Source organism: Callorhinchus milii, unplaced genomic scaffold, assembly GCF_018977255.1.
Source record: "Callorhinchus milii isolate IMCB2004 unplaced genomic scaffold, IMCB_Cmil_1.0 Scaffold2, whole genome shotgun sequence".
NCBI classification, from domain to species: Eukaryota; Metazoa; Chordata; class Chondrichthyes; order Chimaeriformes; family Callorhinchidae; genus Callorhinchus; species Callorhinchus milii.
In genome coordinates this window covers 105,096,022-105,117,766 of record NW_024704743.1, presented here as the reverse complement: position 1 = coordinate 105,117,766, position 21,745 = coordinate 105,096,022, and the positions used below count along the sequence as shown (strand labels likewise).

Sequence of the window (21,745 nt, the reverse complement as noted above, 5' to 3'; positions counted from 1 at the left end):
TTCCTGCAGAATATATGAGTCAATTTGAAACTTTCAGAACTTGTAAATATTGAAGCACTGCAATATGCCTGAAGCTTTTACAGGTGCCCTAAAATTAAAATGGGTTGTGGTGGCAGGAAGGTTTCGAACTTCTCATGTAAATAAATCAGTTGGTCAGGTTTACAAAGCAAATGAGTTGGGAGAAAGCTGTCACGTGAGACACAAAGTTTGTTGCGAAGTTTTTCTATTTCCCTCACTCACCACACACTCACTCACTCACTCACTCAACCCCCCAAAAAATTGGATAGAGGAGACTCTGTAAGTTCTTCTGCAAAACAAACCACATCCCAGGACAACTTCTGCAGGAGCACAGTGAGTTCAAACACCTTTACTACCTGTGCCTTTTGCTGGATGCAGACATTTGTTTTATTGTGGTTGGTGTAGGTGCAGTTTGGGGAAATGACTAATGTTTGTCTTATTTCTAGTAAAGGGGGTGTGGGGAAGAGGCTAAAAAAAAAGCAGACCAGCCATACAGGGGCAGTGGCAGAAATAAAAAAGGAGAGAAAGAAAGAGAGAAGACAGTCAATCAATCAGTCACAGGGCGGATAGTCACAGGAAAATAGGTACAATCATAGAAAGGACAAGAAACAAACACAGAGAGGAACTCAGAAAAGTTAGGCAGTGAGATATAAAGTTATATATAGGTGAGGTTGCAGAGGACAACAGCAATATTTCCAAGACAAGGGGGGAGCACACAACAGAAAGACATGAACGTGGAGAGGCTGGAGTCCCAGAGAGGAGAATTTGGAAGTCACTGATAGGAAGCCTTGGGACAGGAACACCAACAGAGCAGAGAGCCTGGAGAGAAGAACAGAGAACTTGGGTGATAGGAGAGTCTGTAAGATAGATTCACAGACTGTCAGGGAAAGAGACTGGAACGTGAAGGATAGTCAAGAGTCTGGGACTGAGACACCAGGATAAGCACAGGGAGTGTGAGGGACAAGGGGCTGGAAAGGAATGGGGACAGAACTGTGTGAAGACAGGGGGGGAAACTGAAAGACAAGGTCAGGGACACAGAGGCTGAGCCTCAGAGACAAGGAGCTCAGGCTGGTTAGAGAGAGTGAGTGGCTGCACTTTCCTCCTGGCAGGAACTTGCCAAACCGCCCAGACCCTGAGCTGTGCGGCAAGTTCCAGTTTCAGTCTGCGTCCTGGGAACCTAACGTGGGAATGTCTCAAGTCCAGCAGCTACACGGAGCGAGAGACAGACATCCCATCTGCAATAGGAAACACACAACTGACCATGGAAAGAAAACGTTGCGCGTATCTCAAGTTTATTCAGCCTGAATTGGTGCACACGATTCCTTCTTAAGTTAACCTCAGATCCAGGACCGCTTAACTCGACAGGTAACTGGTGTGTAAACGGGCACTGGGTGTGGGAGCAGTCGCTCGAAGTCCCTCTTATCTCTTTGTGATTGTTTTATGTGCAAGAGAAAGTTATTGAAAGTCATTGAAACTCTGGAAAGTGCCTTTTTGGAGGATCCTCAGGTTGTGGATGTGTTGAACAGGTTGTTCCAACATACTCCTGTGTTGACCCAGTTTTCTGTCGCTCTTTGTGTTCAAAAATCTTTCTCCAATTAAGAACTGGGCTGAGCCCCCACCACCCCTCCTCTTTCCAGCAACCTCCATTTGGGTGGGAAACTTCTGTGACTCATTGGGACCTTTGCAAATCCTTCCTCCTTCCCTCTTTTAAAAGCAATGCCAGAGAACAGTCTGAACTCTTGCTTAGTATTTTAGCCCATCTCCACAAGAGGGCGAGGTACAAGCAATTCACCCACCGCCTTGTAAATAATATCAAATGCAAGGATTATTATTATTATTACTAACCTGAAGGGATAGAAATTCCACACAAGTTTGGATTTACTGTGTTTTGTTTAGTATCTAGGAGCATTCGGAATTTGACAAATTCTTAAATATGGCTTTAACTTTGAAACTTTTTCTTTTATTTTACAGACAATCAGCTTCAAAGTTGAGACTGAAGTCAACGCAAAATTTCAAGTTCAGCACACTCTGAAATGGTACGTAAATAAAGTAATAGTGGACTCGGGTGGAATTTCTAACCCTGTACTGAATGTTCAATTTTGGGTCTGAGTGCCAACGGGGTAAAAATAAGTCCCTTATCTTGACGATCTCAACAGTTCATCTCCAAGTAAGTCTATAGTAACCACCCGCTTCATGAACAGTTCTATTGTGTCAGCCTGGCTTAGTTTTTAGCACTCTCATCTCCAAGTCAGAAGGCAATGGGTTCAAAACTCACGTTTCAGCTCACTCGGGACTGAGACCCCAGCTCAGTGCTGGGAGAGCACTGTATTGTTGGAGGTGCCATCCTTCGGATGAGATGTTAAACGGGGGTCTCGTCTGCTCGTTCAATGGATGTTAAAGAACCCATAATTTCCACTGGTCTCCTGGCCATTAATCCTCCAGATAAAATGGCTCATTCATTTTATTGCTGTTTGTGGGCTATTTCTATGTGTAAATTAGCTGCTGTGTTCACCTGTAAATACACTCGCTACAACAACAACAACATTACATTTGTATAGCCTTTTGTGTTGGGAGGATGTCCCAAGGCACTGGACAATCAGTGTTTCGGATCCGAGCTGGAGATCGGGAAAGGTGGGGGGGGGGATGGAGGGGGACCGAAGGCACTGTAGAAGAGGAGGGTCTTGAGTCGGGTCTTGAAGGAGGTAAGAGAGCGGAGGAAGCGGAGGGATTGCAGAATGGAGTTCCAGAGGGTGGGGGCAGAGTGGCTGAAAGCCCACCCACCAATGGTGGGGCAGGCGAGGCGGGGGACATGAAGCAAGCCAGAACCTGCTGAGCAGAGGGAGCGGGCAGGTTGGTAGGGATTAGGAGGTCGCAGAAGTAGGGGGTAGCAAGACCATGGAGGGCTTTGAAGGTGAGGCACAGGATCTTGAACTGTATTCTTTGTGTTATGGGAAGCCAGTGGAGTCGGGTGAGGATGGGGCTGATAGGGTTGTGGAGGCTGGTGCAGGAGAGGACACGAGCTGCAGAGTTCTGGATGATCTGCAGCTTATGTAGGCAATGTTGCGGAGGTGGGGGATGGCAGAGCGAGACATAGCAAGGATGTGGGGTAGAAAGGATGGTTGAGGATCAAACAAGACGCCAAGGCCACTACATTTTGCAGTAAATCCTGTGAAACGCTGCAAATATTCAACCACTCGATAAGGTACTAAATCAGATGCAAAGATTATTATTATTATTGTGATCATTTATTGTGAATGATTCATTTTCCTTAGGAAAATGAGACACAAGATTCCTAGGAAGCTGGGATGTAAGGTTTAAAGAGACGAGTTGATTGGAGAGAAAAAACGACGCCACCGTTGAGGAACCTGATGAGGATCATTATGAGGTAAGATGAATAGAGTGCTTTTGAAAATCCTCAGACTTCATCTTTTCCGATTTTAAAACAAAAACTTTGTTTAGACAGCGCTGTAACTAAAGTTACTCTTAAAGCATGGCGATTGAGTTTCCGTAGATACCCGCTGATCGAACGAAAATTTCAGGAAGGAGTGCTGCTAGCGATGTAAATAATAATAACAATCCTTACATTTGATGTTGCGCTTATCATGTCATTGAAATGATTAACAACCGGGTTCCTACTTACTGCTAGGTAAACAGAGGTGTGTGGAGTAAGGAAACTTGCCCAACATTTCGCCCTGCCAGGAATCGAACCCAGGTCTCTTGCTTGCGAGGCGAGTGCTCTAACCACTGAGCTACAGGACTCCAGTATGTGGACTATAGCTGTCCTAAATCTACCTACTCATTTGAATTAAACTCTTCAAACTGGCATGTGGAGATAATGTGTGGGTAGCCAGTTTTATCCACACCAGTAGATGCTCAGATTTCCTGCAAGCTACAGAACAGCTTAGTCAAAAAGCACATGCCACTAACCAGCAGTCAAAAGTCGTATTGCCTAGAAGGTTAGTTTAGGCCAGAGCACTGGACTTGTTTAAGAAAGAGCTTTATACTGTGATGGGAGGTGGGTATTCTGGAAGGATGAAAATCAGATGGGCTGAAGGGCGTTCCTCATTGACCCAATCTCATGATCTTCTGATCCAAGAGCCGGAAGTCCAATGCAATAGACCCAGATTGTCCGACTTTATCACTGAGATCGATTGATCGATTCAATGTGATAAATATCAGAGTAACCTGTAGCAATGTGCAACACAGTAGGAGAGCATTCAGCCATTTCTGTTGGTGTTCGCTCCTCCAAGAAGCCATCTTATTTCCTGTTTGTTTCCAATGACCAATCACAAATCTAGCCAGTTTGACTACAGCACCAATGAAGATGGTTTATTTTGTCAGTTTCTGTAGAATTAGATAAGTGCCATCTCAGCACAAAACTAATTTAGATAGCAAATAGCATGGGATGGAGTGCTCCAAATTGTATTCTTGGAAACGTTCATGTCTTTGTCTACTGCTGTGTAGTTTTACGTGAATTATTTGCTACAGAAATTATTTTTGGTTGAGAGGAAGTTCAGAGCCTAGGTGAGCAAAGTGTGACAGCCAAGTATCCATCAATGAAAGCCTTGTTCAGTTTACTCCACTTAAATAGATACCCCTTTCAAATAGATAGGTTCTCAAAAGACTAGCATTTCCCCAATTCATTTCTACAGGAGCCTTTTCTGTGAAGTGTATAGTAATGAGGGTAATTTTCTTTTAAGTGCACAATTTTGCAATCCATGCCTCCATTAGAACTGGTAATTTATTCAGCTAGGGTTATAGTTGGTGTAAATATCATACTCAAACCTGCGAATGTTAAAAAGTTAAAATGTACCAAGATCGCTAAATGGATCACTGTAGACTGAATGTTTGAATGAAGGACATGACACAATGGAGCAGGTTCCAAGCTGATGGAGGGCTGAAGATATGCACAAGATTTGAGCTGAGTTTTTTTAGATGATCTGGCAAACTAAAATGATTTAAAACAGTCATCTTATAGGTCAGCACAAGATAGAGAAAATACATTTTCTGCTCTTATGCACAAAATATTGGACATGTAGAAAAATTGTTCGGGAATCTACTGGTAAATGTGCACATTGCAGAAACTAGAAACATCAGTTCATTGTGTCTGTGCCATGCTCTCCCCCCACCCCCATGTGTAAATATTGTCAGCCTGACTCATTTGTTAACAATCTTGCCTCGCATGTTGTTTTAGTTATTTTCAATTTCCTCTATATCTTCCATTAACTTCCTTCCCTACCGGCCTTTGGTTTTATTCCCTCCCACACTCTCCCCATGTTGTTTCTTAATCATCATGAGCATGTGCTTAGAGTCTCTCTTTCTCCTTGCCCCGTTCTTATTTTTTGATTTTCAATTCATCTAGAGAACTTCTGCTCTGATCCCTCCGTTTTAGTCACTTTGGCATGTCTTTCCATTCCTCCATTACAATAATCATTTCTACTTTACCAGTCGCCTTGAGGAATGAATGTTTGACTTCAGAAGGATACCTATAAATGTAATTTTGTTGTTGTTTTTGTTGTATTTCTCCATGCGTTTCACATTTTTATTATGAATCTGTGAATGTCAGTACCGTAAAGTGTACTGGGTGGCCTCTGCATTAACTTCTAACTCCGTGAATGCAAAATTCCTGCTCTTGAGGGATTTGACTATTTGGAGCCACACGACAACAGGCATTCCCAATTGGCTTACTGCCCCTGCAATCAAGATGCCTTATCAACTACCAGGTCACAAAGTACAACAACTACCTGTTTTAGTGTATTTTCTCTACCTCCCCCCCCAAGGACATAACAGAGACTCGGAGGTAATACTGAGCAGGTACAATGGATGTTTATTAACTTCTAGATCACAATGATTCAGAATAAACACAACATTGGAAACTGATACATTAAAATTCATCTGCGAAAAACTATGATAATGGCAGCAATTCACTAAAATTAGTACATAATAAAAATCAATCTTGACTTGGAGGTAATCCCCCTCAAATCAGGCACGTACAATATTGTTGGGCTTAAGGCCAGCGACCACGAGATAAGCCAAGACCTCTCTTTATATAGGCATAAGGCTCCTCCCCTCAAACAAACGTGGGTATTTTCCCGTGCTAACCACCATGGGTTCTAAACTAGAGAAAATAACTTTTTTCCTGAGGCACTCCTAGACTTAGTGTCTCTGGAACTGCTTGGAAAACTATATAAGAGCCGTTTGTCCTGTTAGGAACTCACCCCCAACATATAAAATATAAGTGACAAGCACCCCCACCATATAAATTATTAATATTAATATTTACAATATTAATATTTACAATACATTTTTATATTTATACAGGATACAGAGTGTACAAAAAACAGAAGAACTGTGAAAACATATAAAAATCAAGAAATGGAATGGGTTTAGAAATACTGAAAAAATTATCTAATAATTCGGAAATGAAAGGAATAATACAGAAAATGTCTTTTCAGAACTGAATTGCCCCCGACTTTGATTTTAATAGAGTGAGGAAAACGTTTTCTGATTCCTAGTTGCGCAAATCGTTTTTTTAAAAAGATTTTTACTTTTAAATTAATTTTAGGCCACTATTTGGCAAGCAAGCATTAGATATCCATTCTCTGCGACCCGATTAGAAAGATTTTCAATCAGGGTGTAACAGCTGTTAGATGTCGAGATTGCAATGGCAATTTCTTGTTCTTGTCCTTCCTCCCCCACATCCGGACAATGACCAGGAGCACCTTCTTCCACCTCCGCCACATTGCCCGCCTCCAACCATACCTCACCCGAAATGCAGCCGAAACCCTCGTGCATGAGTTTGTCACCTCCTGCTTGGATTACTCCAACGCATTCCTCGATGGTCTCCCCAGCTCCAGCCATCAACTCATTCCAAACTCTGCCGCCCGCATACTGACCTGGTCCAAACTCTGTACCTACATCTTACCAGTTCTGGCCAGATTCCACTGGTTCCACATCACCAAACGTATCGACTTCAAGATCCTTATACACATGTTCAAATCCCTTCACTCTCTGGCATCTCCCTACCTCTCCGACCGCCTCACTCCCCAATCCACCACCTGGTGCCTCGACTGGCACCAGCCTCCTGCTCATCCCTCGCACCCTCTGCCCACCATTGGAGGTCGTGCTTTCAGCCACTACGCCCCAAAACTCTGGAACACTCTGCCTCAATCCCTCCGCCTTGCCCCCTCTCTCCCCTTTTTTAAGTCCCGTCTGAAAACTTTCCTCTTCGACCCTGCTTATGGCCACCTCTTCCCCCACCGGCTCCGCCACTGTTAAGCGCTCTGAGACACTATCCTTCGTAGAGGTGTTATATAAGTGCAAGTTGTTGATGTCATCGTGCACCCCAAAATATTCTTCTGGCTTGACTTTTTCAATTCCATTAAAAATTTTATTTACCTCTATAAGGTCCTCTCTGAAAAATCTTCAATCAAGACTGAAGAGTCCTAGCTGTCTAATTGGTATGTCTATGGAAGCCTATTCATATTGTCCTGCAGATGTTAACAACAACAACAAAATTACATTTGTAAAGCACCTTTCACGTCTTGAAGGTGGTGAGGGAGGGGGCGAGGTGGAGAGACTGCGGGATGAAGTTCCAGAGGGTGGGGGCAGAGTGATGGAAGGCCCGCCCGCCAATGGTGGGGTGAGTGAGGCTGGGGACGTGAAGCCTGCTGAGCGGAGGGAGAGAACAGGATGGTAGGAGGTAGGAGTTCGCAGAGGTAAGGGGGAATAAGACCATGGAGAACTTTGAAGGTGAGGACAAGGATCTTGAACTGTATCCTCTGTGTGATGGGAAGCCAGAGGAGTTGGGCAAGGATGGGGGTGATAAGGTCGTGGAGCCTAGTGCGGGAGGACATGGGCTGCAGAGTTCTGGATGATCTGCAGCCTGTGGAGGGAGGAGTTGGGGAGGGAGGCCGACAAGCAATGAGTTTGCATAGTCGAGCCTCGATGTAATGAAGGCGTGCATGAGGGATTCGGTGGTCTGCGTTGTGAGACAGTGGCAGAGCCGGGCGATGTTGTGGAGGTGGGGGAAGGCAGAGTGGGTCATGGCGTAGATGTGGTGTAGAAAGGATAATTGAGGGTCAAACACGACCCCAAGGTTCCGGACTGGCTTAGCAAGGTGGAGTGTGCAACCATGGATGTGATGCTGTCAGCGCCTGAGGTGAGGAGGCGCTGACGGGAGCCAATCAGAAGAGTTAATGCATTTGACATGTCAACATGACAAAGTTGAGCTGTCTTACTCTGTGATGAACCACAACTATAGTCAAAAATAAGGTTTTAGTAACCTGGCTCAAACAAGGGCAGGAATGGGAACTGAATATTCCTGGCTGCAATATATTCAGGAGGTATAGGGAAGGAAACAAAGGAGAGGGGGCGAGTGGCGATATTGATTAAAGACACGGTTATGGCCCTGGAAAGGGGCGATGTGCTAGAGGGTCCAAAACCAGAATCTATTTGGTTAGAGTTAAAGACCAGGAAAGAAGCTGTTACTTTGTTAGGTATATACTATAGACGACCAAATTGGGGGAAGGACATTGACGAGCAAATCTGCAAGCAGATTTCAGAAATATGCAAAACCAATACAGTAGTGATAATAGGGACTTCAATTATCCTCACAGAGACTGACAAAATAACTGTAAAGAGCAAGGAGGGGGAACGATTCCTGAAATGTGTGCAGGATAACTTTACGGATCAGTATGTTTCCAGCCCAATGAGGAAGGAAGCTGGATCCAGTTCTGGGGAATGAAGTGGGGTAAGTGGAGCAGGTTTCAGTAGGAGAGCGTCTGGACAACAGTGATCACAACATCATTAGGTTTAGAGTACTTCATAGAATCAAAGAATTATACAACGCAGAAGGAGGCCATTCGGCCCATTCTGTTTGTGCTGGTTCTTTGGAAAGAGCTATCCAATTCAATCCCACCACCCGCTCTCTCCCCATAACCCTGCAAACTTGTCCTCTCCAAGTTATGGAAAGGGACAATCAAAAGGGAAGATACTCAACTGGAAGAGGGTTAATTTCAGTGAGTTAAAAAGGAACCTAGTCAATGTGGACTGGAGAGAAAGACCCGCAGGTAAAACAGCTAACGAGCAATGGGAAGCGTCCAAGGAGGAGATAGTTCTGGGACAAAACAAAGACTTTCCCACAAAAGGGGAAAGGTAGGGCATCCAAACCTCCCTGGATGACTAAGGAAATTGTGATTAAAATAAAACAGAAAAAGGAGGCTTATGATAAATGGCAGGTCCAAAATACAGAAGATAATCAAATAGAATATAGAAATTACAGAGGAGAACTGAAAAAGGAAATAAGAGGGGCAAAGAGATTGTATGAGAAAAGATTAGCGGTTAACATAAAAGGGAACCCTAAGGTATTTTATAAGCATATAAAGAATAAAAGGTTAGTCAAAGGTAGGGTGGGGCCTATTACGGACAAAGAGGAAATCTTCTTGTGGAGGCAGAGGGCATGGCTGACGTACTGAATGAGTACTTTGCATCTGTCTTCACAAAAGAAGAGGATGCAGCCAATGCCACGGTAACGGAGGAGAGGGTAGAGAAATTGGATAAGATAAGAATAAACCGAGAGGAAGTACTGAAACGGTTGACAGTGCTCAAGCAAGATAAGTCACCCGTACGAACAGTATGCATCCTAGCTTACTGAGGGAAGTAAGGGTGGAAATCGTGGAGGCTCTGGCCACAATCTTTCAATCCTCCTTGGACACCGGGGTAGTGTCAGAGGACTGAAGGGTTGCAAATGTTACTCTCTTGTCCAAAAAGGGGCAGATGGATAAATCTGGGAAGTACAGGCCAGTCGGCCTAACATCAGTAGTGGGGGAAACTATTCTAGAAACTATAATCTGGAACAAAATTAATTTTCACTTAGAAAAATATGGGTTAATAAAGGACAGCTAACACGGATTTGTTAAAAGACAAATCATGTCTAAAAACCTGATAGAGTTTTTTGATGAGGTAACAGAGAGGGTGGATGCAGGTAGTGCAGTTGATGTAGTTTATATTGATTTTCAAAAGGCATTTGATAAAGTGCCACATAAGAGACTTGTAAGCAAAATAGAAGCCCACGGAATTAAAGCAACAGTGGAAGCTTAGATAGAGAACTGGTTGGGAGACAGAAAGCAGAGGGTGGTGGTGAACAGGTATTTTTTGACTGGAGGGATGTGTGCAGTCGTGTCCTCCAGTGGTCAAAATTGGGACCACTGCTGTTTTTGGCCACAGTGGAAGCCAATTCGATAACAACTTTTAAGGGAGAAGTAGATAAATTGGGGAGGACAAGTTTGTAGGGCTATTGGGAGCGAGCGGGAGAGTGGGATTGATTTGGATAGCTCTTTTCAAAGAGCTGGCACAGACACGACCAGTAGAATGGCCTTCTTCTGTGCTGTATAATTCTATGATTCTGTGACATCCAGGTAAATAGGATCATGAGCATTGCAGACCAAGTATATCTTCATTTGAACTTCTTTATGATTGGTTTGGCAATGTGATTTTAAAAGAAAGCAATCAATGTATCCGTGGTGTGTCTAAAATATCACATATTTTGTCCAGCCACAAAACACAGTCACTGCAACTTTACAATATATCCTGTGAAGCTCTTTGGGACGGTGCTCTCTACATGAAATTATAGGATTTGTATTATCATTATTATTTATTAGTGTTATGTTATTACAGTTTAACTCACTCTGTGGAGGTGATTTCTCAGTGTTTTTTATTGATGGGTCAGCCAGACCAAGAACACTGCACATTACATATGAATAGATGTTACTTTTATTAGTATGTTTGAGCTTCCTGAAATAGCTATTTTTTGCAGGAGGTTAATATTTTGTTCACCGGGTATTTTGTCAAACCATTTCTTAAGTCTTATTAAGATTAACAATAAGCCTTATTAGGAGTCCCAGTCGGACCAATGATTATAGGAACTATGTTTGTTTTATACTGCCACCTATCAACAACAACAACATTACATTTATAGAGCGCCTTTCACGTTGGGAGGACCTCCCAAAGCGCTGAACAGTCAGGTGTTGGGGTCTGAGCAGGGGGAGGGGGGGTGTCAGGGTGAGGGAAGGCACAGAGATGGGAGGGCGACCAAAGTCATGATCGAAGACAAGAGTCTTGAGACGGGTCTTGAAGGAGGCAAGGGAGCAAGCAAGGCGAAGGGACCGTGGGATGGAATTCCAGAGTGTGGGAGCAGAGAGGCTGAAAGCCCGGGCACCGATGGTAGGGTTTCTCTTTGACCAAGCCTTCAGCTCCCCTCTCGACTCTCTTCCCCCTTCTCGCTCCCTCCCATCCCTCCCCTCACCCTGACCATTTCCCCCCTGCTCGGGTCATGACCCAACTGTGCAGCGCCTTGGGACGTCCTCCTGACGTGAAAGGTGCTTTATAAATGGAATCTTGTTGTTGTTGTTGTTGTTGTAGGGTGGGTCGGGCGGGAGACATGGAGCAGACCGGAGCCCACTGAACGGAGGGAGCGGGCAGATTGGTAGGGAGTCAGCAGGTCAGAGAGGTAGGAAGGGGCAAGGCCATGGATGGTCTTGAAAGTGAGGACAAGGATCTTGAACTCAATCCTCTGAGGGATGGGGAGCCAGTGGAGTTGGGCGAGGGTGGGCGTGATGGGGAGCCTGGTGCATGAGAGTACACGAGCTGCAGAGTTTTGGATGATCTGCAGCTTGTGAAGGGAAGAATTGGGAAGGCCAATAAGGATGGAGTTACCATAATCGAGCCTTGATGTGACGAATGCGTGGGCGAGAGTTTCAGCAGCCTGAGGGGTGAGGCAGTGGTGGAGTCTGGCAATGTTGCGGAGGTTGTGGTAGGCAGTGCTGGTCATGGCGTGGATGTGGCTGAGGAAGGACAGTTCAGGGTCAAACAAGATACCCAGGTTCCTGACTGGCTTAGTGAGGTTGAGTGTGCTATGTCCGCATTCAAGTTATAGATCGATATATTTGCTAATCTCTCGTTTCTTATTTGTTCCATTGTAATCAACAATAACAACAACTTGCATTTATATAGCTCCCTTCAGGTGGGTAGTGTCCCGGAGCACTTCACAGTGTTGAAGTCTGACCCCAATCACTTGGGATAGCTACATCAATCACACTTTTTATTATTAGTAATATTATTATTCGCCATAATTTGTGCCAAGAATCACATGGTTCAACGGATCACAGGTGCAACACTGGCAAAATGCAGAGGGAAAAAGCCAGTGGGCAGTTTGTTGTCCATTTTGCTTGCCAGCCTTACACTTTGGGATTTGTGTTTGGCTGTTGGTGAATCTCGTCACAAATCTTGCGATCAGATATTCCCAAGTCTTGATGGACGTTTGCTAATATTGCAATTTAGACCTTAGAGGCATGGTTTTACCCCCACCCCATCCAGTACATATAATTTTACAGCTCCTTGAACAACCTCAGTGGTGTCTTGTCAAACTTTACTAAGATTTTAAATGCAGGCAAAATTAAAGAAAGGAGTGAATGGTGTAAGAAGAATACGATCAGTGTTTCTACTTGTGTTTACCAGTATTCATTGGAAAACATTGGGTATTTGTGTATCTCCTCCAACTGAGGCAGCTGCACTGAGCTAAATTTTTACAGAAATTTATAGAACAAATATCTGTATTGGATTCAGGGGCATTAGGCCAGTACTAGTCAAAGACTTATAATTGTGTTCTGTCTGCTGGGATTTTAGGCATATAGAGAAACTGTGGTTAGAACTGGAACAACATTTTCCTACCAGACAAACGCTGCATTCTGCAAGGTCCATTGTCTCTTTATCATAACTCATCGAAGAAATACACCATTGTGATATGTTTTCTTCCGTGTGTTTCAAATGAAAGTTGCAAAGCTGTGCAGCTGGGTAACAGGACAGGGAATACGAGTCACCAGCTATGAGTGATCTTAACAACCTCATCTCAGGATGGAGATAAAAGAGTGTCTCAACAACAACAACAAATTATACTTGTATAGCGCCCTTCACGTCAGAAAGATGTCACAGGGTGCTGGACAATCAGGGGTTTGGGACCTGAGCTGGGAATTGGGAGTCAGGTGGAGTGGAGGGCAGGGGGGTAGGGGTGGGAGGGTGGCCAAAGGCGCGGTTGAAGAGGAGGATCTTTAGACCGGACTTGAAGGAGACAAGAGCTAGTAAGGCGAAGGGATTTCGGGATAGAGTTCCAGAGTGTGCAAGCAGAGATGCTGAATGCCCAACTGTCAATGGCCGGCAGGATGTGCGGGCGGACTTGAAGCAGGCCGGTGTCCGCCAAGCGGAGGGAACGGACAGGCTGATATGGGGTTTTGGAGCTCTCAGAGGTATGGGAGAGCAAGACTGGAGGGCTTTCAACAACAACAACAACAACAACAATCTGGATTTATATAACACCCTCCACGCAGGAAGGTGTCTTAGAGCACTTCATAGTAACGGATCCCGGGGCCGAGCAGGGGCGAGGGGCAGGAAGGTGACCAAAGGTGCGGTCGAAAAGAAAGGTCTTCAGCTGAGTTCTGAAAATAGGAAGAGAGAGGGCGAGGCGAAGGGAGAGAGGAAGGGAGTTCCAGAGCCTCGGGGCGTAATGGCTGAGGCATGGCCGCTGAGGGTGGAGTGGAGGACTCGGGACAGGGAGCAGGCCAGACCCGGTGGAACGAGGTGGAAGAAAACGATGCTGGTGAGGGACCGGATGTGGGGGAGGAAGGATAATTGGGGATCGAGGTGAGAACAAGGGTTTTGAACTTGATTCTCTGAGGAATGAGGAGCCCGTGAAACCAGGCGAGAATGGGGTGATCAGTTTGTGGTGTCTGGTGCAGGAGAAGATATGATCTGCAGAGTTTTGAATAATCTGCAGCTTGTGGCAGGAAGAGTTGGGAAGTCGAGCGAGCAGGCAGCCAGGATATGACGAAAGCATGGATAAGGATCTCGGCCTGCAGTAAGATTCAGTGGCGGGGTCGAGCAATGTTGGGGAAGTGGGCGTTAGCGGAATGGGCCAATGTTCAGCTGGAGGAAGTTGGCTCTCGTCCAAGACTTTATGTCTGACAGACAATTAGCCAGGATAGCAGCGTTTCTGGAATCAAGAGTGGAGGTAGACAGATAGAGTTGGGTGTCAGCCGCATACATGTGGAAGTTAACCCCATGCCTGTGGATGGCATCACCGAGCGGGAACAGGTATAGATTAAAGAGGAGGGGACAGACGACAGAGCCCTTAGGGACGCCACATGTGACAGTGCGGGGCTAGAGGAGAAGCCCTTAGTGGATACCAAGTACAGACAATGGGAAAGATAGGATTAGGCAAGTATAGCTCGCTCATATGCCTGATGTTAATCCATTTGTACTACATTTACCAGAGGAGGAAGATAAATGATTGAGGGCTCTGTGTTTGTGTAAGAAGTGGAATATATTGAATATTGTTCTTTAAACTTTGGGATTCAACAGATGGACTTTCCCAATCTCGTACATTTATGTGCGCTTATAAATTGAGGTCATCCGACATTTACAGAGAAATAAAAGTGAATGAACTAAACCCTGTGATGGGGACTGAAGACAATGTATTCCAAGTGAGAAGAACTCTGTCAAAGTTTAAAAAAAAGTTTTGGAAAGACGGTACAAAAAGCTCCCTGTAAAAGATTACAGCCTGTGTCACTTGGTTCCATGCCCCAGAGCGATCACTGGACCTCATCGGATGACTACGGTTCAGGGCATGAAATCATTTGTTCACTCAGTTTTTGTGAAAAGAGTTTTGAAATGTGTTTTGAATAGACAGCATTTTCTTTGTGCAGCTAGTAAATAACAGAGCACAAAGTTAGTCAGCAAGTTAGTTTCTGCATTCTAACCCCGCAGAGGCTTTTGTGTTGGAGTTAAAGTTTTACAAAATTTGTTCCATTTTTGACATGAATTAAATTTTCTGAAGGTAAGATCAATCTTATAATTTTGTGACTCAGGTGTAAAGGAGGAAAGCAGAATAGTGTTTGGTTTTAAAAGCTAATGTCAGTTTTACGTGTTTTTTTTCTCGTGAGTTTGTTTGCCGTTTTAACAAAGGACACAGTCTTCCAAGACAAAGTAATACTGCTACGTAACTCTTAAAAAGCAAAACTTTGTTTTGATGTTTGTTAGATTGGTAAAGGGCCTCAAGAATGGACTTGAAACAGAAATTATAATAAATTGATGTTTGCCACATGGGCGGTTTGAACTATTGACATGTTCAATAGTTGGGCAAATGTAATTACATGCGGAAAAGTGCCTCTATTTAAATAAATCAAATCTGGCTTGATCTGTAAATTGCTAGACTTCAAGAAATGCTTGTCTTGGACGGTAGCAGAACATCTAAAGCATGTGTCTTATGGCCTTTCTCCTAAGTCAAGCAGCAGTCAAAGTATCTTCTGTTCATTCTTGTACATCTTAACTTTCAGTTTATTTCTTCAGAAATACAATTGTACCTAAAAGTATTTGAGTCTTCAGCAGATGGACTTTCCCAATCTAATTTTGGGTTCAAATTTAGACAAAGATCCTTTTAACATTGTACCAATGTTAGTGGTCACTTTCAAAGGTTTATCACTGCTAAAAACTGGCTGCTTCTCCACCCAATCGATCTCCCCCATTCCCAGCAGGGAGGGGAGTGGTGGCAGGGTGGGAGAAGCAATGATTTTTTCAGTGATGCAGGACACTTTACCTTAATATTGCCCAGTTTGCAAAGCTGCCCAAATATAAACAAAGTAGTTTAATGACCCAGGAGAGAATGGACATGGGATTCATTGGAGAAGTGATCAATTGTAGCAGAGGTGAGAGAGTGTCAGAAAGGTGAAGGTACCTGGCAATAGATGGCAGTCTGATTCACCGTGTTTATTTTAACAACTACCATATTTCGCACAGGTGATGAATGGTGGGCCAACAGTGGCAGCAGCCGATATGTTAACAAAGCTAACTGCCATCTTTGGCTTCACGCTCAACAATCATGCAAAAAGTTGGGGGGAATATTTATACCCCAAATTAGCTAGAAATGATCCACTGGAATTCTGATGCTTCTTAACAGATTCAACGAGATAACTGTTTCATAAAAACATTGCATTTTTCACTCTGCGCTTTTTATAGGTAGGATCTTATTTGAAGATAATACATTTCAATGTCATGAGATGATGGCACCTGTGTGACCCAGTACACTTTTTACATGTAATTTGTGTAGCCACTACAGTAGCTTCACGTGACTGTGTGTAATTACCTTGGTGAATTTTTGTTGCATGTTTTAGGAAAATAAAAGCTGTTCAGTCATGGAAATCAAAGCAAACCACTTCCCAACTGAAAAAACAGATTTAGGGCTGTTAACCCTTTTCAGTTCGGATGTTATGGATATTTTCAAAATGTACACCTGCATTTCATCATAACAGCTGCAAAGATAAAATAATTCATAATCTTTTCATTTGGTATAGAGCCTTTCATGTTGGGAGGATGTCTCAAAGTGTTTCACAGAATTTACTGTAAAGTGTAGTGACTGTATTTTGTCAGCCAATGCGGCAGGCAATTTGCATATAATAATCCTTGCATTTGATATAGCGCTTTATCATCTCATTGAGATGTGTCAAAGCGCTTTGCAGAATATATTGTAAAGTGAATTGATTGTATATTTTGTGGGTGTTGATTGTTGGACAGGACACCAGGGAGAAACTCCGTTCTCTTTTGAATAGTTCTACGGGATCTTTAACATTCACCTGAATAGACAGACAATACAGTGGTTCAACGTCTTATTCAAAGAACGGCACTTCCAACGATGCAATACACTCCCAGTACGTGGAATGTCAGCCTAGATGGTTACTACCATAGGAGCAATGATTCAATCCTGCTTCACCAGACACTGAAGTCAGTGAAGCAGGTTTGAAACTCTGCTCCCAAGACTGGAAATAATGGTAAGGTCCCATTCCTCAAATCATTAAAAAAGTAGCAACTTAGCATTGAAGTTTCATGAGTAATCAAACTTTTTATTCAAATTGATACCTTAGCNAAAAAATACTAGTTTATCTGTACAACTGAGCTTGGTGCCTCTGGAGTAAATCTGTATTGTCCTCCAGATTGGTGCAATAAAAAATAATTTACATGATTAAGTGGTTTTCAATATGTCAATTGGTAGCTCTCTCACCTGTGAATATTACGGTTTGTGGGCTCATGTGTCATGTTGTCTAGGCTGACACTCCAATGCAATACTAGGGGGTGCTTCATTTGTTGGAGGTGCCATCCTTTGGATGAAATGTTAAACTGAGGTCCTGTCTGTTCTTTTCAGGTGGACATTAAAGATCCCATGGCTTTATTCAAAAGAGAGAAGAGAGTTTCTCATGGTATCCTCCAAATAAAACTGGTCATTCACTTCATGGCTATTTGTAGGACATTGCTGTGTGAATTGGCTGCTGCACAGCCTGCAAAATACACAGTTGCTGCATTATACAACATGATGTGTTTTGAGATGTCTTACTGAAGTGAAAAGCACTATATAAAATGTAAGGATTATTTTTTGAAGTAAAATCAGGACCTGCGTATTCATTGCTGAATAGTATATGAACTCACTAACAAAATACAATCACTTCTTTACAGTAAATCCTGTGAATGCTTTAACATGTCCCTTTGACATGAAAGCTGCTTTATCAAATCTATGAATGTTTTTATGATATGGAGTTTCAGTCTCTGATATTGTAATCCTATAGAAATTCTAAAAACTGATTGAACAAATTCAGGAGATATTCACTGCAGTACATATTTTCTGCCACTAAAGGGAACTCTAGCAACAGATATTGTGGTTTGCTTAACAATAAAATGCTGAATGGAGCATTAGATTTCAACTTGGACAGAAACAAAATCCTGCTTGTGGACCAATATACTTATAAAATAAGACACTTCAGAAGAGGGTAGTTTCACTCACCCTTTTATACAGCACTTCTCACCCTCACCTAATCTTATCTTGTAGAACCAATTTGTCTTAACATTTAAGATTGTGCATAATTCTGGAAAATTCTTTGGAAGCTGTTTTTCTTCAGTTCTCAAAAAGAACCAGATTCCAAGTGAAGATTAAACTGAAGATTTTTAAGACAAAAAGATCTTACAAACTAGGAGTCAGTGGGATTCAAGTCTCTGGACACTGAATGAAGGACTGTTTGTAATGGCAAGGACAAGGTCAAATGGGCTGAGGTGCCTTCTTCACCCATATGTCTCTTGTGATCTGTTCAACATTATTTGAAGCAGGGTTCCTGCTCCTGATTTCTATCAAAAGCACCTGCTGTGAGTGTTCGTCTGTGTACATCAGATGAGGAGACGATGAGGCTTGGCAGTGTTGATTACATAGCTTGCTAAAACACCACATAGGCTCATACATGAAGGATGGGCACTTGGGTAAGCAGATGAACAATACCTCAGAAGGGCAAGCACATTGAGGAGAAGATGGGGAAATAACATTCTAAGGATGGCTGAATTATACCTAAAACCATTGTTGAAGTATTATATCTTGCATGATTTAACAATAGCAGCAAATATGATGTACAATATAAGAGCACCAGACTCATAAAATCTGAATTTGTAAAAAAAATCAGTAAACATCTAATAAATAGCCGAGTATTAAATTAATATTGTGAGCTCAGCATTGTTTAATGTCATTTGGAGATTTTATTCAAAGTTGAATTGATTTCTTACGTGGGGATGTAACAAATGTATTTTAGATCTGGAAATAACTTTGGACAGGTTGCCCTTCTTTCTCACGCATTCAATCCATATTTTGTGGATTATAATTCCAAGAACGCTTGCATTTGGTATAGCTCCTTTCATGTTTAGACATTTTGATGATGTTATATCAAATGCAAGGATTATTATTTACCCTAGAGCTCATACTGTTGCTGAAGATGATGACATGTTTTTTTTAAAAAAACTTGCTGTCATTAGCACTTCCGAACAATTGAGATTTGGAAATTACGATCCCATTTTGTTATGTTTAAAAATTTAATAAATGAGTGTAACAACGTAGCTGCAGTAACAAAGAGATTGGATGAAAGTTGATACATTCATAAAATAATTTGGATCTTTTGCAGGAGCAATGAAGCCTGGGGAACAGACAGTTGTGGTGAACCCAGTTAAAAATGCCATAACCAGCATGAGAAAACAGTGGGATCCTGAGAAACCATTGGATATTGAGAAGGAAGACAAGTTCAGCAATTGCAGTGATTCATCTGGCAAGGGTAAGTAAAGTACTGTAATCGCTTTCAGTTACCAGAAAGGACGAAGACTTAGAACACTTACATTCTTTTCCAATCCTTACTGTCCACTTTTGTTTTGCTCTTTTTCCACTTTCAAGCCTGATTTCTGGCAAGAATATAGTGGGTTCAAGCCTCACTTCAGGACTTTAAACTCATACTCTGGGCTGAAGCATGGGGTGTCACGCTGCACCTTTGCAAGTACCGTCATTCAGATAAGATGTTAAACCGAGGCCTTGTCTGCCTATTCAGGTGGATGTTAAAGATCCCATGGCACTCTTTGAAAAAAGAAGGGAGTTTCTCCCAGTGTTGTGGCCATCAATTCCTTAAATAAAACTCACTCCATGGCTGTTTGTGGGACATTGCAGTGCGCAAATTGGCTTCTGCTTTCGCCCACAAATAGAGTGTATTAGCAGCAGGTTGACAAGAGCCAAGGCTTGGGGGGGTGGGCCCAGAGTTTGGATTGGAGTATTGCTGGAACTTGACAAGCTAAAAACGCATACCTTAGCATTGAGAGCACTTTCTGGCAAGGGTGCGGCTGCTTTTCCAGCTAGGACTACTCTACTCATGAGAGTTTGGGCTTGCAGGAATAACAGGAATGAGTGGGAAAGATCCCTGCTCCAGTGATTATTCTGCCCTACAAGATGAGCCAGGCTGGCTAGTCTGTCATCAGCAGTGCTCCTGCAGTACTGCAATACCTGGGTCAGGAACCAGATTATAGACTACTGAAAAAGTGATGGGTCAAACCAACATTCACTGGCAGTGTCTGAGAATTGCTAAAAGAGATATCCTGTAGTAATTGGCATGTGATGGGGGGACGGTAGGGTGCGTGTTCTGAAGGGGTGAAATCAGATAGCTGAAGGGGTTTCTTCATCCAAACTAATTTTGTGATCTTGTGAAGTGTTATTCTGATTTGTGAGATCCCCTCTGCACATTAAGAGCAGATTGCGGTTCCCTTGAGTCAGCCATGAAATTAGGTTACCAGCAGGATTCCCGGTTAGCGACTCTGGGACACTAATAGTGAATCTTGACACCAACTGCACTTTCTCAACCCTTTAGAACTCTTTATATCCCTGCATTAAATGAACAATATATTCTGGATTAAACTGAAGGTCTCCAGTCTCGAATCATTCGAGTCAATGAGCGACAAAAAATTCTTCTTCCCTTGTTTTCAACACTTGAGGGCTTACATTCTGGTTGTTGATACACAGAGCATCTTTAACAATTTTGAGTGCCTCCCACACCCACCCCTATTCTAACCATGCATCAGTACACAAAGGCACTGTGCAAAACACCAACAATAATGTAAGCCATTGAAACAGAAGAGAGAATCTCTCTTTACACAGATGTTTATCTCATGCTGGTTAATAAATCCTTCATTTGGATCTAATTTATGTGGTTCTTATAAATACTGTAACATCCTAACACCATCAAGATAGTTATGCAATGACCTCACGCCTTCTCACATGCACAGGACGTCATTTGATGCAGATAGTCTCTGGAGGACTGAAGCTGTATAAACAACAACTTGCATTTATATAGTACCCTTTCCGTAAGATAATGTCTCCGTGCTTCATAATGACGGGTCAGTCATCGAGCAAAGGAGGAGTGGGCCATGGGGGTGCGGAGGTGACCACAGACCCAGTCGAAGAGGAAGATTTTAGGGTGGGATTTCACGACAAAGAAGAAGCCAAATGGAGGCTAGAGGGAGCCTAGGAACGCAGAGAGAACACAGGATGCACAGCAGGCCCGAGTTAGCAAGCAAGGGAATGGGGTATGAGAAGATGAAGCATTGACACCACAGCTTTCATAACTCTCCATACAAACCCTCTTCCCCCCTCCATGTTCTCACTCCCATAACCACAATATAGAAACTGTACGAAAAAATATGTAAGTCTAGACTTTATTGATAAGTGCAAAGCTGCTGATAATAAGAAACAATAATTATTGTATTTGAGACAGGCACTTACAGCGTCAGTAGGGAGGACGTGATCTCCTTCTCATAGTTTGTTAGTGATATGATGTTTGTTCTGACCAATAAAAACATATTTGTAATGAAGCAGTTAATATATGCAGAAGAACATCAGAACTCGGGGCCATAATAATAACACTTACATTTGTATAATGTCCTTTATGTCCGGAGGATATACCAACAGGCAACAACAACAACAACTTGCATTTATATAGTGCCTTCATGTGGGGTAGTGTCCTGAAGTGCTTCACAACTGCTGAGTCTGACACTGAGCTAGCGGGAGAGGGAGGGCACGATCAAAAAGGAAGGTCTTTAGGCAGGATTTGAAAGTGGGGAGGGAGGCGGCAAGGCGGATGGATTGAGAGAGAGAGAGTTCCAGAATTTTAGGGGGTAGTGGCTGAAGGCACAGCCACAGATGGTGGAATGGAATGGGGTGGGGGGGAAGCAGATTAATAGATAGGGAGGTGCCAGGGCATGAAGAGATTTGAAAACCCGTGAGAAGACCTTGTAATCGATCTGTTTGGTAATTGGGAGTCAGTGGAGCCAGGCAAGGACTGGT

The 21,745-nt window shown here is 43.1% G+C and overlaps 1 protein-coding gene across 5 annotated transcripts in view; it reads left to right on the top strand.

Annotated features, from left to right (window-relative positions):
- The first annotated feature begins 289 nt into the window (after positions 1-289).
- st18 (ST18 C2H2C-type zinc finger transcription factor) overlaps positions 290-21,745 on the top strand; it is a 143,687-nt gene continuing 122,231 nt past the window's right edge. For 2 of the 5 annotated variants that reach the window (XM_042332409.1, XM_007905907.1), the window contains exons 1-4: positions 290-351; positions 1,990-2,054; positions 3,291-3,403; positions 19,053-19,199. In XM_042332409.1, the coding sequence (XP_042188343.1) occupies positions 19,058-19,199 (142 nt within the window). In that variant the 5' untranslated portion in view covers positions 290-351; positions 1,990-2,054; positions 3,291-3,403; positions 19,053-19,057. Of the gene's footprint in view, positions 352-1,326; positions 1,384-1,989; positions 2,055-3,290; positions 3,404-7,470; positions 7,479-19,052; positions 19,200-21,745 lie in introns of those variants that run through there. The other 3 variants (XM_042332407.1, XM_042332408.1, XM_042332410.1) reach the window with 3 other exon arrangements.